Raw genomic sequence first — 16,909 nt, 5'->3', positions numbered from 1 at the left:
AAAATTAATTACAAGGAAAAAAAAATGTTCTTAACAGCTTAAAAACACTCAGTCTGGATGGCTGAGGTCTGAAATCTGGCAGCCTGGAACACATTTCAAATCAAGTCAACTCCATTTTGTATACTGCATGCAAAACTGACCATTTAAATCACACAACTACAGTGCTGGAAATGACTATTTAGTATTAATTTCTGAAAAGGCATTTATTTTTGATGTTTAAGAAATCTTTTCTGGGCAACCATGGACTAGAAACTTCTATGCCAAGCATCTTCATAGAAGGGTTTAAAAAATTCTTCTGACAGTTACTGCATAGCAAACACAGCATCTCACATTTTCAAATGTTCAACTTTGTAGAAAATAACCTTTTTCTTAATGACATCCTTGAAAATGCTGCTAATAATAATTAACTTTTAATGAAAACTTAAGAACTAACACACAGCTTTGAAAACTACATGTATTCAGACGACACTTCCTCTCCAATCCAGATTCCCTGTTTACATGACCATTAATACCTGCAAGGATTCATCCTGCAGCACTCCCTGCCTTGTGAGAAGGCAGTCAGTTTGCTCAAATCTACTCCCACAGACAATATAATAAAACACACTGGAGAATATAATCAAAACTAGTTTTGTTCTATGACTTCCAGAGCTGCAGGTATTAAAAAACCCAATATGCTGGCACAACAGAAATGGTTACAACTTCTTTCTCCTACTTAGGAAATACCTTTTTTTTTCCATAAACAAGCAGTACAATAGTTACTTAGTTTTCATGTAACCCTAACTAAAGCAGACTATTATAAGTGGTTTTTGAAAGAAAAGTCTTCACATTCAGACAGTATAATGTTACTCCCACTGAAAGCCACAGAAATGCTGCTGCTGACCTCAGTGGGAGTAAGAGCAGTTCCAAACGGCTCCAACTTTCCAGATTTTCCACCACAATGTCTATTGCACAGAAATGCAATTCAATCTCATCATTAAAAGCCACAAACCAATAACCAATCAAAATAAACCTAAAATTGCTTTATAAGTTAGCAGTTTCAGTCAATGAGTTGCACTTGTAAAGAAAATGACTAGCATTCTTTAGGGCTGACAAGCAATAAATTGAAAGTACCATCATTCTGAAAATGTATGGCTCTCCTGATTAAGGGTGACGTGCTCTTTAAAAGGAACACAGAGAATACCTCACTTCTGAAACAAGAAATCACTCTTAGACACGAACTCTGTAAAAAAGCCCTTTGGTAATGATAGGACAATTAGGACTCTTTGACTCTTCAGAGTATAAAAAGTAGGAAGATTTTCAAAGCTATACATTCCTTACCTTCACAAATATACTGCAGAATAAAAATAGATACATGTTTGTCATGTCTCTACAAACAGCATTTCATTTGATTGCCTTATACCTTTTTACCTAATTTTAAACAAGTAGTGAGGCTGTGTGGTGAAAGATAACACCTTCTGTTCCTATTACTTTATTCCTTTTCACCCCTACAATAATTTTCTTTTGCACTAAATAGTTCCCTGAAATATGAATTTCACCTCAGGCTGACTATTATAGTGAAAAATCCCCTAAGAAATCTCCCACCTCTTCTATACTGCTTAGGATATTCAAAAGCAGTAGTTTTCAGTTCTGCTAGTACTGTGTAAACTGTATTCCCATCTTTTACCCAAAAATCTACTTTCCCTTAAACAAATTTAAAAGGAGACTAATAAAAAGAAATGAAAGCTTTTAGAAGTTTGAATTATTTGATCATTTTTATTCATTTAGCAAGTACAGCCATCTTCTGGTTTTAGTCACTTAAGAGATCAGGGTTTTTTTAATTATGTTCCTTTATACCCATGTAAATTACTTCTCCTTGTGTAAGGAAGCTTCTGCCTGGTTAGGTCTCAGGAATAACTTCTAAGATTAGTGAGAGCCATACAAATTAATAAATTGCTTGCTCGTTGCCTACATTGACTGTGCTGTCCTGCCATGGGCCCTTCTCCTACAGCAGGGAGGCTCCGGGGCAGCAAGGCCCACACTCCATGCTGAGGTAACCACAGAGTTCACAACTGTGCAACATTCCCCTGCCACAGATTTCTGCACAGACAGCTCTGGGAACAACCCCAAATGAAACCTGTCTGTACAGCTGAACACAAAACTGAGGGGCTGAGAAGGGCCAGTCCAGAGGTGGGAAGTCAGTTCACCTCCTGTCTAAAAGCCAGGCAGCACAAAACATCTTGACAAGGCCCATTTATAAAGTTTTGGAAGCTTTATTATTAGCTACATTATATGCACTTGATTATTCTACATTTTGATTATAACAAACACTTGTTTTTATTTGGTGATTTGATATTCCAAGCAGGCTTACTAAAACTCTTGCATATTTTAGCTATACTCAGATCAAAAGTCCTTCTGTTTGATAGGAAGGTCACTACAGGCTATTACTATAAAAAGAATTTAGCCTTTTATCACTTTATTGTTGGCTAACAAATGTCAACTGTGAGACTGCTACTTTTTAAATCTATTTACTGTCCCAGACAATTCTGCTTTCTAGATTTCATACACACAAACACATGTAATAATGAAAGAAATATAAACTTATGTAAGAAATTTTGCCAACTCTTACCACCCTTTCAGGCGAGTTGTTAGGCCCCTCCCCTTGTTCATAAAGCACAACTCAGTTACGGATCTCCCTGGAAAACATAAGAGGCAGATCAAACTGAATAAACTCTGTAACTAGTGTGAGTAAAGGCTTGTTGACCTGAGGAATGAGACAACTTCCCATACAGTTCACAGCCCAAACACCTGCCAAAACTGCACTGCCATCCCTAGTTCAAAACAGCTGAATTCAAGGCTTTCATCAATCTCTAGAGTTCCTACTTCCCAAAATCAAAGTTCAAGGCTGAAATGTCTATCTAATTTGAATGCTCTAGTATGTGGCAAAGTTTCTACTGACAGCTTTGGGTCATGAACTCCAAAAATCATTTGTTATTGGAATAAATATTTAAATCAATTGATTGATAAATGCCCAAGTGTAGCTGTAGCACTACAATGCCAAAGCACCACTGGCCATTGACCCTTCTACTGCTGGCTGCACTGGATTTCTAGGATAGCCACACTGACACAGGGATTCACAGCAGTGATTTAAGTAATGAATCTCACAAATAATTAGGGGTTATTTTGTTGGGGGAGGTTACTGCTCTGGATGAAGAGTACTCCCCCACAAGGTCACACCAGAACCCACTAACACCAGACAAAACTAACATTCTGATCCACAAAGGATGCCTGTGAACTCAGTGGGAAAAACAGCTTCTTGCATCTGAGAAACTGATTTTTAAGTGATGGAAAAAATATGAACTAAACTACCTGCAGACGGTTTTTATGAAGGAAGACTTTGGGGTTTGTCCCCCAATTTCTTTAAGCGAGTCAGCATTTGACTTCTTCCCAAAAATCTGTATTTTCTCCTTGGGTGTCATCACCTTCCACAGTAAATTTTATGTTTCATTGAATTATTTACAAGTTGTAAGACAACACTATGTCTCAATACAGTAATTCTAGGGCCTTCAGGATGACACAATGAAAATCTAGCTAATTACTAACAGGATGCTTTATTTATCTTCAACTCTGATACGTAAATGCTTTTAAGTGCTGCAGAACAAAGGAGAAACCATATCACAAACACAAAACGCACAAGCAAGTAGAGCACGTACACGGAAATTCAGTTTGTCACAAAATAAAATTCATTAAAAGGGTCACGTTGTTCCAGAAACAGCACTGAGGGAGATGGTCTAATCACAAAAAAACAGGTTGAATCAGTGCAAATCCAACCTCAGGCAAGAACTTTCCTCAAAAGTTTCATTTTTATTAGCAATTCAGACTTTGTCTAATGAGCAACAGAATCCAGAGGTCAGAAGCAAAATCTTGCCAATGCTTGCCCCTTTAAAAACCCTTTCTCCAAGAAAAAAATGAACACACAATTTCCTCTAAACCAAAAGAAACACAGTTACAGTAATCATGAGAAATAATATTAAACAGATATCAGTAGGGTAATACTACACATTAAAAAAATGCCACTAATAGCTTGACAAAATTTTAAAACATAGCAACAAATCCTAAACTGCATTTCTAAAATTATTTTGAATTGAATATGTCTATCTTGTGTGAGCCATTTTAAAAGCTTCTACTCTTAAAACAAGTGGAAAATTATGGTCTGTTAAAAAGTAAATAATCAGTGAATTTCTTCATGATGATGTAAGCTCAAGGTATCACTTGAGCTACAAATCTGGATACCCTGCTACCTACACATGCCTCTAAGACCTAAGAAGAGTTCAGGAAAAAATTATAATTATCCATAACTTACATTTATGTACATTATAACTTTTTCTCTTTTATGAAAAACTTTGTTCAAAAAGTGTGTTTGACATTCTGGTAATTTATTTTTAATTATTTAATGATTAAAAATTCATCTCTTTCCAGCATCTGAAGATGAATTAGGTGAAGATGTTCATGGGAAGAGATAGTCAAGTGTACTGTAAAAATTTTTGATGAGAACAATCTCCTATTAAAACAGATCCCTAACTTTTTGCAATGTCATATCCTAAAAATTGCAAGGGGTGTGGATTCAGTGTGATTTTGGCTATCTCTGTGCACAGCTGACTAAAACATTAGTTAAGTCAAGCAGCAGAGCAAGAGAACAAGCTTTCCAGCCTTAACTTTTTTAACAAGGTTATGAGTCTAGTCTGCCAAACTCCAGGTCCCACAAGGTCTGAGTTTCTCAGGAACCAAGCCAACCTTGAAACTACTGTAGTAGTACAAGTGCAGCTGTATTTTGAACTTAAATCAGTATCATGGCTTAACACACAACAGCAAGCAGGGAAGAAATGATGGAAGTAGAGTCTGTCATGAGCTTGAACAAGCTTCATTCTGCCAGACGAGAACTAACAAGTTTACACTGTGACTGAGGAAGGAGTCTCGTAATAGTTTCTTATAAATATTCAATAGACCCACCATGGCAGCAGCTCCAAACAGAGTGAAGGGTGAAGGTCTCTTAAAGAGCAACTCAAAGCCTAAAGCAGCCAATTCTGACTGGAACCTTATGCTGAACCAATGCCAGCTGACAAGGGCATCACCTTCTATTGATGCAGAAAATGATGACTTGATTCAAAAATTGTTTCGTTTTGCTGCCACAAATTTAACAGCTCAGGCTTTGTCCCCACGAGATGAGTAAAACATGCTCATTAGGTAACCTGCTTCCAGAGAGACAGGATTTTAAACAAAGGCTAAGCACCTTTATTTTAATATTACAAATGTGTCTTCAAGGTGCTTTAATGCAGACCAGTTGTTGAGGTGCAAACTGAGCACAGCTCTCCCAGTCCCACAACTGCCATAGGACATGCTCTCCACAAGAACATTGCTCTGATGGAAGTTACAGGTACATGAAATAAGTCCACAAAAGCACTGAGCAGACATACAGTTCAATACACTATCACAGCAATTCTGAGGCTCTTCAAAAGTGTGCACAAACAAAAGCAAATTTTCACTTTGTTCATCCAGTCTAGCCGGCAGGACAATTAAGAATTATTTTAGCAACTTCTTTGAGCTTGTCCAAAATATTTACTGCACATTGTTTTCATCTTCCTAGTTACAGACATGCCAATGTCAGACAATATCTGTTACAATCAACTTGGATTTTCTATTCCTACCAGCTGTCTTAAGTCTAACCAATAAAGAAATATTGAACAAAAAATGGTATGAGAGTATCCAAATGGCACAAAGATAAGCAGGCAGTTATTTCTTACTCTGAATGCAGTAACAAGAGCTCCAGAGGCCAAAATGTTCCAGCTGAGCTAACTATGGCTTCCTGCTGCTGTTACCAACACGGTACTGTAGAAAAGTAATTGCAAATATTACTCACAAAGAACAAAATAGAAGCAAACAAGATAATGGAAGAAACATGTATCTCCTGGCAAAAACAAAAACTCATTAGAAGATTATGTTCAATGTAAATCAATATGCTTTGAAGCCAGCTGTATAAAGTGACAGTGGAAGCATTAAATTTGAATAAACCTCTTAAAATTCTTTACTGCATTAATGGCAGAAGTTTGACCTTAAATGTAAATTTAAATAGACACAACCAAGTTGGTTAAAATCACAAATTGCAGTCTCATAAATGCAGCTGCTAATGGTGCCCTCAGACCTGCAGCCAAATCCTAGTCTGACTCAGCTCTGTCCATCCAGCTCCCCTTCACAGCCAGCACTGGAAAAGGGAGAGCCACTGATGCCTTATCCCCACTGCTGAGAAACAGAAAGGGATATTGTCTTGCAACCTTGGAACTACTTTCTGGTTTTTGCACAGTAGACACAGAACAGCTGAGACTGGAAATACCCTTGGATATCACCTGACAACTCTCCTACTCAAAGCAGAGTCAATTTGAGCAAGTTGCTCAGGATCTTTTCAAGTCAGGTTTTGAAAATCTTCAGGAACATGATCGCTGCAATCTCTGGCCAACTTGCTCCAGCATTCAGTTCACACTTAACAGCAAATTTTTCTTCAGTTTTGATTGAAGTAAGACTCCTCCACTTTGTACCTGTCAGCATATGACACTGTGCTGCCTGTTGTAATATTCTTGATCAGCACAAGCTGCTTAAATCAATGAGCTCCAAAAATGACAATGAGATGTATAACCATGAAATTTATTGACCATGCCTGCATGCATTAGTAATCACACAGTATGGCCTCTGGGTCCAATAATGCAGAGAGTTGGATTCCTTCATCTTCCAATGACTGCTCTAAATTCCCCAGTCACACAAGGACACACAAAACAAGCACACTTTTTTTTTAGTCCTAGATATTACACCTACTTTAAACTAGTTGGATTTTGTCTTGTACATGTTCAGTAAGTTTCTCTCCATTTCATAGTATCAAAGGTATTTCAAATAGTTAGTTTCTCAGATAATCTACTATTAATACTCCTTGCCTCAAAAAATATTATCAAAACCCAGTTATTCTGAGGGGGATCTGTGAGAAGCTTGCATGAATTCAATGTTCTTGAGATTTCTATCAGAAATCAGTCTCTTGATTTCATGTGAAACGACAAGCATGCACAAGCATATTTTTTTGTTCTCTATTACAAAGTCTCAAGTGACATTTGCTGTAAGAAGGACAACATTAACAGCCAGCGAAATGTGAAAGGTTTCCCAAGGAGAAGTCAATTCTGTTCATGCTTCCACTCTTAAAGCACTTAGGTAATTCAGGTGTACCCAATCAAACCACACCTGGGTGAAGAAGAGGGAAATGAATATCATGTGTTAATCACCAATACTGAAATTGTGGAACCGTCGCATTTGTGCATAATGCCTTTCTCATTTTATATTGTCTAGAAGAAAATGCCTTGAGAGATTTTCCCCAATAGAATATTCCAACTTGCTGTAAATGTTTCATATCAGCGCAGCTACTGAATCTCTTATTTTAGACTACAAGACTGATAATTAAGTCAGCCTATTTCAGGGTCTTCCCCCTCCCCCGGCTTCTCCATTACAGCTATTTTCATTCTGGACTCTGCACACTGTGCACCTGTAATCTGTATCTACATTGTATTAGTAGGATCCTCTTAATTAGATTTAATTTCTTCAAGTGAGGAAAAAAGTGACATGCTAAGCCTGCCAGTTCTTTGAAGAATGTCCTAGAAGGTCAAATGTGTGTATATAAGGGCTTTGTGATCTGTTTGACACAAGGAAGGTAAGGTTGGTCAACATTTCAGATGCCTTCAGTAATGAAAAGCAAAGTAACTGGTATTGATTCCATCCACATCAATCTCAAAATGGTAAACAAAATAATTATATCCTCTGGATAGCAGTCTCATAGGTACATGCAGATATACTTAACAGATCACAGACAGAAGACAGCTCATTTAAATCAGACACCATGTGAAAGTCTAGTTTTCTTAGTTGAACTACAATGTAGACATTAAAGCTTCTGAAATCTCTACATGCCTTATCACTATGTAATTAACCAAAATCAGCAACTGTGAGATCAGTACTTTTCCTACAGATTACAGCTCCACAGTTTGTCTATTTCTGAAACAACAGAAATACCTGTATTAGTATTTTTGAAGCTTTTACAGTTCTAAAATGTTAGTTTAGCACATCAACGAAAAAATAATTTTTAAAATGTTAAAATATCCCTCTCTCCTGTGTGAGACCAGCTGCTTTCCCCTAGATTTCAACCCCTTTTCACAATAAATACTTGAGCTTATCCTGTAATTCTTATTAGTCTTTCCTTGGTTTTGTGGCGCCATGACAAACTATACCCTGCATTACTTTAACTAATCAAGGGCTAAAAGGCTTCTATCTCAGGCCTTGTTTTCTGCATCACTGGTGGAATCACACAGTTCAATCCCATATACACCAAATCCCTGTCCACCAGCCTCCTCTTCCCACCTGCATTACTGCAACACACACATCTGCATTTGGCACCTGTTAAGTTCTTTCACTACCAGGATCAGTCGCCAATTTCTTTGGCTAAACACTGCAACTTCAAAACACTGCTATATTTACTCATTATTGCACAGGTAGTAAGCCTGTAGTACAAAAAAATAAAATCTACAATAAGCCAATACATAGTCTTATTTATGCTTAAAATGTCTACTGCCAATTACAGGTAATTACAGCCCAATTCTATGTTTTCTAAAGGTAATACTACATAGAAAGGCTGCTGCATTTTAACATGAGTCATTGTAGTTCTTGAAATAGTGATACATAAAATGATGTAAAAGAAATACAGAATCTATACCTCAGATTTCCATAAAGAAGAGATTTTTCTGCATTGCTCCCCTGCCTTGGTTGTATCTTGAATGCATTTCAGAACATTTAACTTGTGAAACTTTACAGATCTTCCTAATCCCTTGTGGCATAGAGAATGACCTTCTACTTCTTTCTACATTCAGATGCATAATGCAAAGCAATTTTTTTCATTTAGGACATATAAATGGTTAATCCAAAAGAAAGGGAGCAAATACAAGGTCAAAACAATATGGGAAAGTAAAACACCTTGTAGGGCAGAGCTTAAGACACTGACAGCTCTCTTCGCCAATGTTAAGGTTACCAACATCACACTCCTACAGAGAGGGAAATGAGAAGAATTTGCTAAATATAGCTATAAGTGGTTGGAAGGATGCCTATCCTTATTTGTGCATTCATCTGTTTAATTGTGGGCAATATAGTCCACTAGACAGCCTGAAGCAAGTGTAGATGTTCAATATTCTCTGAATTATACAACCTCAATTGGAAAATGGACTTAATTACACAGTTTACATCAGTATAAATGGCAACTTCGTATTTTGAAACTCTCCAAAAGCTGTATGTACCTCAATTATTTTCTCAGGTTTTGGGGATGTACTAAATGCCTTCAAAACTGTGCAGTTTTAAACAAGGATGGTGAGAAAGGCCACAGAATTCTTGTGTTTATTGTACGACTGTCTTTCAAATCCAAACGTAAACAAATACATATCCTGACACCAAAAATCAAGTTTTATGCTCAGATCTTCTTTACGTTTGGTCATCGTCTGTGGAGACTGACATTTTTCTTAAACTGATCTGTATGTGCATTTTTAAAATAGTTCCAAAAATTTAAATATACACGTCAATACATCTTACCAAATTAATCCATCTGTATTTGAAAATAAAGCTGTAACAATCACACAAACATGAAAGAAACAAGTCAAGGAAGTTTACACACCTGTGATCTAAGCTTTCAAAAAGATTCCTAAACCCTTGGTTTCAGTGATAATATTGTAAAGATATATAAAGGAATTAAATAGGCACTAGGTGCCTAATTCACTTTAAGAGTTTGGGTCTAAATTCCTAACAGATCACTGAAAGTCTCAGCCAAAGTATCAGTTTATTTATATATGTAACTGAGATTCGCTCATATTCCTTTTATATATATAACAAGCTTCAGCTCAGTTTAACATTAATTCTTCAGAACCTTAAATACTAAGGTTCCTAAAAATCAGAGTTACCATACTGCTTCTCTGCTTCTAAAACAGTGGAAAGTGGTTTGTGGGATCATAAATGAAATGAGGTGATTGTTTCCGTGTCTAGATAGATGAGCATGGGTTGGGATTCAGAAATCCCACCATCAGCATAGCAAATAGTCTGTAAAAGCTGAAGACTGTTTATCACCTACAGGAACACAGCACAGTGAAACACAGGAAAAAAAAATGTGGGAACCTACAGAGGTTTCAAACGTATGGATTGAACAATTCAATAATCTTCCATCGTCACACCACATTAAAACCAGCACCTTACCCTGCAGCTCTAAAATACTGCTTCAGGAGAGGGAACACGGTTTTGACTTCCATTATCCTCCAGCCTGCAGCAAGGAAGTGCCTTGGTCCTGAATCAGAACCCACAGGAATTTAGCAAGTGCTATTTCTGCTTGTAGTAAAATCTTCAATATGTAATTTACATCTTGATATGTCATCATTTCCTGGTATTTAACTTAGTAACAGCTTCTCCAAAGTAGAGATTTTATTACATAAATTATGGAAGTAGCAGACTGGGTGTAGTGGAGACAGCATAAATTTCTGAATCAATACAAAATATGTCCCTGGTAGTAGTTGTTATTCCATGCAGGTATGTTATTGATTACAGTCATAATGGTCTCACTTTAGCTGCCATCAATAACTCACTACTTGTATTGTCACACTGAATTAAAAAAGAACCAGTCTAAAAATATGAGGAGAAGTTATACCAGCATGGCATGACCCTAGCCTGTGGTGCAAAGAAGCAAAACACTGCCAGTTTAAGTTTTCAAGGATTTGTGTTTGAGACTTCACTTGACATTACATTGATAAAATAAATTCACATGTGATCGTTATTCAGGACAAAAGAGTATGTGTCTTAAACACTCCAGAAAACTTTCAAAAGTATGGATCCTGCATACACTAACAGTTTTCAATACCTTGGCACCATTAGAATACAGGGACTGTTACACAAAACTGAACCAAAGTTTTATGAGTGGTTATTAACATCCTACTGATGAACATGACTGAAGCTTCCTTGCATCAGATTATGAATTGTAGATAGAATGTTAGATTATTTCAGCTTTTTAAATTGCTAATTTTAGAACATAGCCTCCATAAAATACCCATATTTGCTACTCAGCAGAGAGATGGTCACAAAGTGCCGATTAGAAGACTTGATTCAACCTCATAAACTGGATCAGCCTCCAGAGAAGTCTGTCTGTATGCACTGTTTTAATCCACAGCCAGAAGTGGCTGCCCTCTCTCAATTAGGCATCTAATCAACATGCCTAAAGTTACTGTAGCTACCCCAACTTGAGTGATATCACACTTGAGATTCTCCTTCCCCAAGACAGTCAGCACTCTATGAACCATTTTTGTTACCATTTGCTTTCCTCTGGGCAATCTCTGCAAGCTTTGCTACTCTGCCTACTGTTAAAAAGATTATAGTTTTCCCCTTTAAAACCTGCAAAAATTAGACTATCCAATATCATTATATACATTCAGCTCTCATCAAGCTGTGAATCCAGTAGCCATGGACACTGTTGATCGTGAAACATTACAATACAGTTTCTCACCAACAGGATAATCCAGTAAAAAAGTCTGTGCCATCACTTCTCTCACTGGTCTGAATAGCAGTTACTTAAAATTTTATCACTACATAACCCAAATTAAACAGAGAACATTTACTGTAATAAGAAGGCTCCATGGAGGTATTCTAACTCATGGGTAGAATTTCCACCACCAGAGCAGATGAAGAAGAGAAAATTACTGGAAACAGTAAGTCTAGTTTCACTGACTTTACATTGCAATCAATGTAGATAAGTTAATAAAAGACTTCTTCATACAGGAAAAGTTAGGGAAACATTTTTCTGTACAAAAAAAAACCCATGATCATTCCTTTTATGAGAGCAGAAATAAGAGGGGAAGGTAACTAAGCTTAGAGCAGAAAAAAGGCATTTGTGATATACAAAGCCTAGCTCCTGTAAAACTACTGCTCAGCACCTCAATCAGTCAATATCACTGCACCTGTAAGAATTCTTATACAGATTACTTCATCAGGTAATTCCAGCTATTTCCAACCAGAATGCAGGTCTTGGTACCAAGCCCCTGAAAAGTCCACTCACAAGGATAACAGTGCAGAGGAAGCACTGATGCATAATTCTAGACTCCAAATTACTAGGTGCTGAAAAAAATAAGGAAAAGAATAAATATTTTGAGTTTGCTGTAATGACAAAATGTCAGAACTTACCCCAAACTGATTTACTCACTTCTCCCCTCTCACTTGCTTGCAATGTTTAAGCTGTAATTCAATAATGCATTTCAGAAGACAGAAAATGCTTCACAACTCTTAAATAAACCATAAGCAGCTAAACAGTACCTGTTCTAGAGGACAAAGGCCTGTTGCTAAGACACTAGACTTCAAGTTTCCAATGGCTTATGACAGCAGTAACAAGGCAAACAAAATAAATAATAAAAACGAAATTTTCAAAGATACCTTGACAGTGTCCTTTTAATTTTCAGCCAACTTGAGATGTCACGTAAGCACTGAAGCAGCAAAGAGGTGATACTGCTTAGACAGCAAAATCTCAATTCCTCCCTGACCTACAAATCAGAAGCTAATAGATTACTGGTGCACTGGTGTATATCTGCACGGTATCTCATGGAAACCCTGTCGCAGCTTCTGAAACAAAATGCATGTGCTCTGAGATGCAGAAAAAGCATAACTATAAATAACATCAACTGAAGCATGCACAGAAGATTTTGACAACCCAGTCAAGGACCTTATGGAAGAAAAATCCCAAATTGTCTAAGAAAACCATCATATCTGAAGAGATGAAGCATACTGCATGTAGCTCAGGAACAGAAAGGTCTTCCCAGTGAAATATAAACCGGAGAGAGAGACAGAGGCACAACCTTGCCCATATGTTCTCAATGGATCTCAGTACCTTGTAATACTGCCAGCAGCAGCATCACCACTATGCAAGTAGTGGAGGAGAACTACTTTCTTGGACCCCTTAGTCTGGAACCTGTGATCTGAATATTACAATTTAACTCTTTCTAAATATATAGTCAAAATAGATATTTGACTATAGTCAAAAATCACTCAACTTACGGTAATTAACATCAGTTGATTATATAGAGCATTAAGACTTGCAAAATCAAACCAAGATACCTTTCACAGAAATGTTTATCTAGATGGAACAAAACCCATGTAACTACAAAGCAAATATATATACACACACACACAAATGCAGTGTCAATTTTTACAGAATTGGATAAAATAACCTGTTAAAAAAAATGAAGCCAGTCACTTCAAGAGTATAATGCTGCCTTAGTTAAGATTCAGTATTCTCAGAAAGACACATTCATTCCAACAATGGTAAGCTCCCAGTAACGGCAACACTGTAAGAAAATATATGTTCTTTGTAGGAATGAGGAGTAACTAGATAGGAGCTTCATTAACTAAATCAAAGCATTCTCTACCAAAGGTCAAAATATTTAAAAATGCCACCTATATACACATTCCTACTGGGTATTTTACACATTTTTTTAATCCCCAAGATTAACTGATATTCCAAGAAATACATTTACTTTGGTGGGTCAAAATGTCAGACTACCCTGAAACAGTGGCAATCAATGAGTTTCATCAGGACTCCAAAATATTATTTTGTTTGATCACTGTAAATAAATTAATGAGTAATAGATGCTGTCCACTCACTATTAAATGATTAGCCATTTACAGACAACACACCAAATGCTACTTGAAATTGTGAATGCCAGAGGGTTGACTGTCAGGCTTTCAAAAGATTGGATATTACTAAATTAAGCTGTCTCTTCTTAGAATGCTGACAAAACCAGTCACAAAAAGAACTGGATTCACTAGAATTAGCTATTTCTCTTAAATACTACTTAAAACAAATGTAACCTAAGCTAATGGAGAAGATGTAGACTCTAGAAGCTCAGCGGACTGCACCAGAAGCAGCTTTTCAGTTTGCTTTGGACTGCCTGTGAAATGCAATGGTAGGAGTGAAAAGGACAAACAGGGAACAAAACACTTGCACGGCAGTTTTCTGGGGTTGGCTTTGTTTTACACAAGTTAGCTGAAGGAAATTAAAGCCACTTCATTATCTAAGGTGATTGTTTCTTTTCTCAGATGCTCAGATGGTTACCTGCTTTGCTTCAGCTCACAGGTTGACCACATCCTACCTGAAATTTAAGAAAATCTCCCTGTTCTTATTTTAATGCTTAAACCCATGAAACCTCTAATGCCCTTCTGTGACGAAAATAGGTTTGTCAAGCTACAGGTATACTCTAAATGTCTTGCTTTATGGAAAGAACATTTTTTCTAGAAATAGGTGGATTTTAATCTTTAAAATTTCATTGCTAATTTCCAGGAGTCTGAATAAGGAAACTGCATGCAACACATGTGAAACTCCTTCCCTATCCATATTGGTGTAACCCTAGAGTTGGCCTTTTCCTCCTTATCCGGTAGAGGCAGACAAGAAAGTAAAAGAAACTGACCTATGTGCTTTGAAGGTAACTCTGATGGCTATTAGGATGGCCCCACATCTGACAGAATAGTCATACTCTGGGTTAAACTGGAAACACACAAGCCAAATGTAAAAATCACACTTAGCTGCTACAGCATTTGTTTACAATGTCTGTGTCAATGATTTATACTCACACAATAAAATATTAAGAGCAACAAACTATAAACCTGGCAGCACAAGAATTCTAACAGGTTTTCCTTGCAGTGTATCAATTCTGACACTACCCAAGATCCACCAAAAGCACTGCAGATATAATGTGTTGCATTACATAAAATCAAGCACAGAAGCTTAGTTTTATATAACTGTAATATGCATACAGATGGTCTTCAGGACAAGATATCTAATCTAAAGTACAGTTTGTACAAAATTTGAAGTATAAGCCAAAGGCAGGAATTTTGCCACTTCTAGTACAGTGTCCTAACTCAATAAAATGGGAAACTCCCTCTATTTGTAGCTCTTGTTGGTTCTTCCAATATTAAAAACTTTCTGATACTGAAATCAATTGCAGAGATTTTGAATTTAAGAGATGAAATTCAAAGAAGGGAATTATTTTTTAGCCAAATAGACCATCAAAACTATGGTTATATAAATTGAACTTCAGTTATTTGACGGCAACTATGGCATAATAATAAAATAAAGCAAGTCCACTTTATAAAGATCACCAATGTCATAAAAAATGCAAACTATGATCTCTGAACAATGCACAAGGATGAACCATGCAGTCAAACTATTGTTCTTGCCTTCCTAACGCATTCCTTTGGCCAAGCAATGGGAAGATAAACCCATTTGCCAATGGAGCAGATAATTTAAATATTTCAGACAAGAATTGACAGAGATGCTGCTTAAAATAAATTTAAGAATCATCCATCCAAATACCTAGCAGGATGAAGACCTCGGCATAGTTCACAACTTATTTTTTCTATACAAACTCCAGCTCTCCAGCCCCTGCAGTTACTTTAGTCACCATGCATACCCTGTATTACTTTATTACAACAAACCTTTTCCTTTTTTTCCGTAAGGGATTTAATACAAGGCTGCATATTTTCTCTTTTGCAGTGCCTTGAAACATTTCTAAAATCACTAAAATTTCAGATTTTACTACTGCACCATGCAGTGCTACACAATTTTGTAAACAAAATGTCTAAATTTATGGAGCCTTAAAGGACTAGTGCATTCAGCAGATTGCAGTACTTTATCCACAGGAAGTTACAATCAGGCAATGTCAATATTCTGTCATTTAGAAGCAGGATTTTTTACCATAAAGCATTCCCATTAATACCAATCAGGAGAGCTGTTTCCCGCCTCCCCCCCGCAAAACTTGTATTTAGGGTTTAAGCTATTGGTAGGATAACAGGTCTTCACTTGATAAAAAAAATCTGCTTGGGGTTTTGTTTTTTAACATGCTATGAATCACGTTTTGCATTGTGACCTACCTAAAGGCACAACAGTACAGCGTAACAAGCAAAGTGCATGTTTTAAGAATTCCCCCTTTCACATACACAAACAAGTGCCTACATGAAAGAAAAAGAGAAAAAGCAAGAAAGACATATTCATATTCCCTAGAAGTGAACATTTGAAAGAGTTTTTCAACTTCTAAAAACGTCACATTTTAACCGTGGACCTCAATACTGCAGGGAAAGCGAAAATTAAAAAATAACCCCTAACTCTGGCTTTTAAGTCTGTAATGGATGTCGCGTGTGTGAAAAAAATAGGTTAATTTTGTTTGGTCTTTGCTACAAAGAGACTCATCTCCTATGCATGCCACAAATAACCTGAGCAATGACTTCCCTCCATGACACGAGCTGCCCATCATATTGCAGGATTATTACAATGTTGGTTTGTTTAGGGCTTGCTTGTGTGTGTGGCTTGCGTATGTAATTCAGGCATTCGCATACACCAACTCCTCGTTGCGCATCTCACAATAAACTGATGAACGCTGTTAAACCTGAACCAGGAACCTTTAGCAAACAAAGAAGTCTAACCCGGAATCGTGATGCAAAATCACCCCAAAACGTACTACACCCTGCAAGAACCTCACAGAAAATAGCCCGGCAACCTCATTCATTCCCCCCCAACCCAGCGATCTGCTCACCATCTCCGTCTTATTTCTCTGTCCTCAGCTTATTTTCCTTGCTGCTACTGGCTTCAAGGAGGCGGCGTACAATTAAAAAAAAAAAAAAAAAGGAAAAAATGTTAAAAAAAATAATAAAAAGGGGAAACCCCCCAACTCTTCAGTAAACCGCTGGGCAGCCGCTGGGCAGCATGTCAGCCCCTTGTCTTCCTCTCGCGCTCCCCGCGCAGGAGCCGCTCCCGCCGTGCCCGCCCCGCGGGGGCCCGTCCGGCCCCCGCGCG

General features: G+C 37.2%; 1 protein-coding gene across 15 annotated transcripts in view; it reads right to left on the bottom strand.

The window, feature by feature from the left end:
• The window catches only part of ARVCF (ARVCF delta catenin family member), a 245,741-nt gene extending 228,859 nt beyond the window's left edge, over positions 1–16,882 (bottom strand). For 7 of the 15 annotated variants that reach the window (XM_031057498.1, XM_031057502.1, XM_031057505.1 and 4 more), the window contains exon 1: positions 16,650–16,882. Coding sequence is in view for 1 of the 15 variants with exons in the window: in XM_031057509.1 (XP_030913369.1) it covers positions 16,650–16,652 (3 nt within the window). In the remaining 14 variants the exon portion in view is untranslated. Of the gene's footprint in view, positions 1–2,605; positions 2,673–16,649 lie in introns of all 15 variants that reach the window. The other 8 variants (XM_031057511.1, XM_031057512.1, XM_031057513.1 and 5 more) reach the window with 3 other exon arrangements.
• Positions 16,883–16,909: the final 27 nt, after the last annotated feature.

Source organism: Geospiza fortis, unplaced genomic scaffold (assembly GCF_000277835.1).
Source record: "Geospiza fortis unplaced genomic scaffold, GeoFor_1.0 scaffold408, whole genome shotgun sequence".
Classification (NCBI taxonomy): Eukaryota; Metazoa; Chordata; class Aves; order Passeriformes; family Thraupidae; genus Geospiza; species Geospiza fortis.
This window is presented reverse-complemented; position numbering and strand designations above follow the sequence as displayed.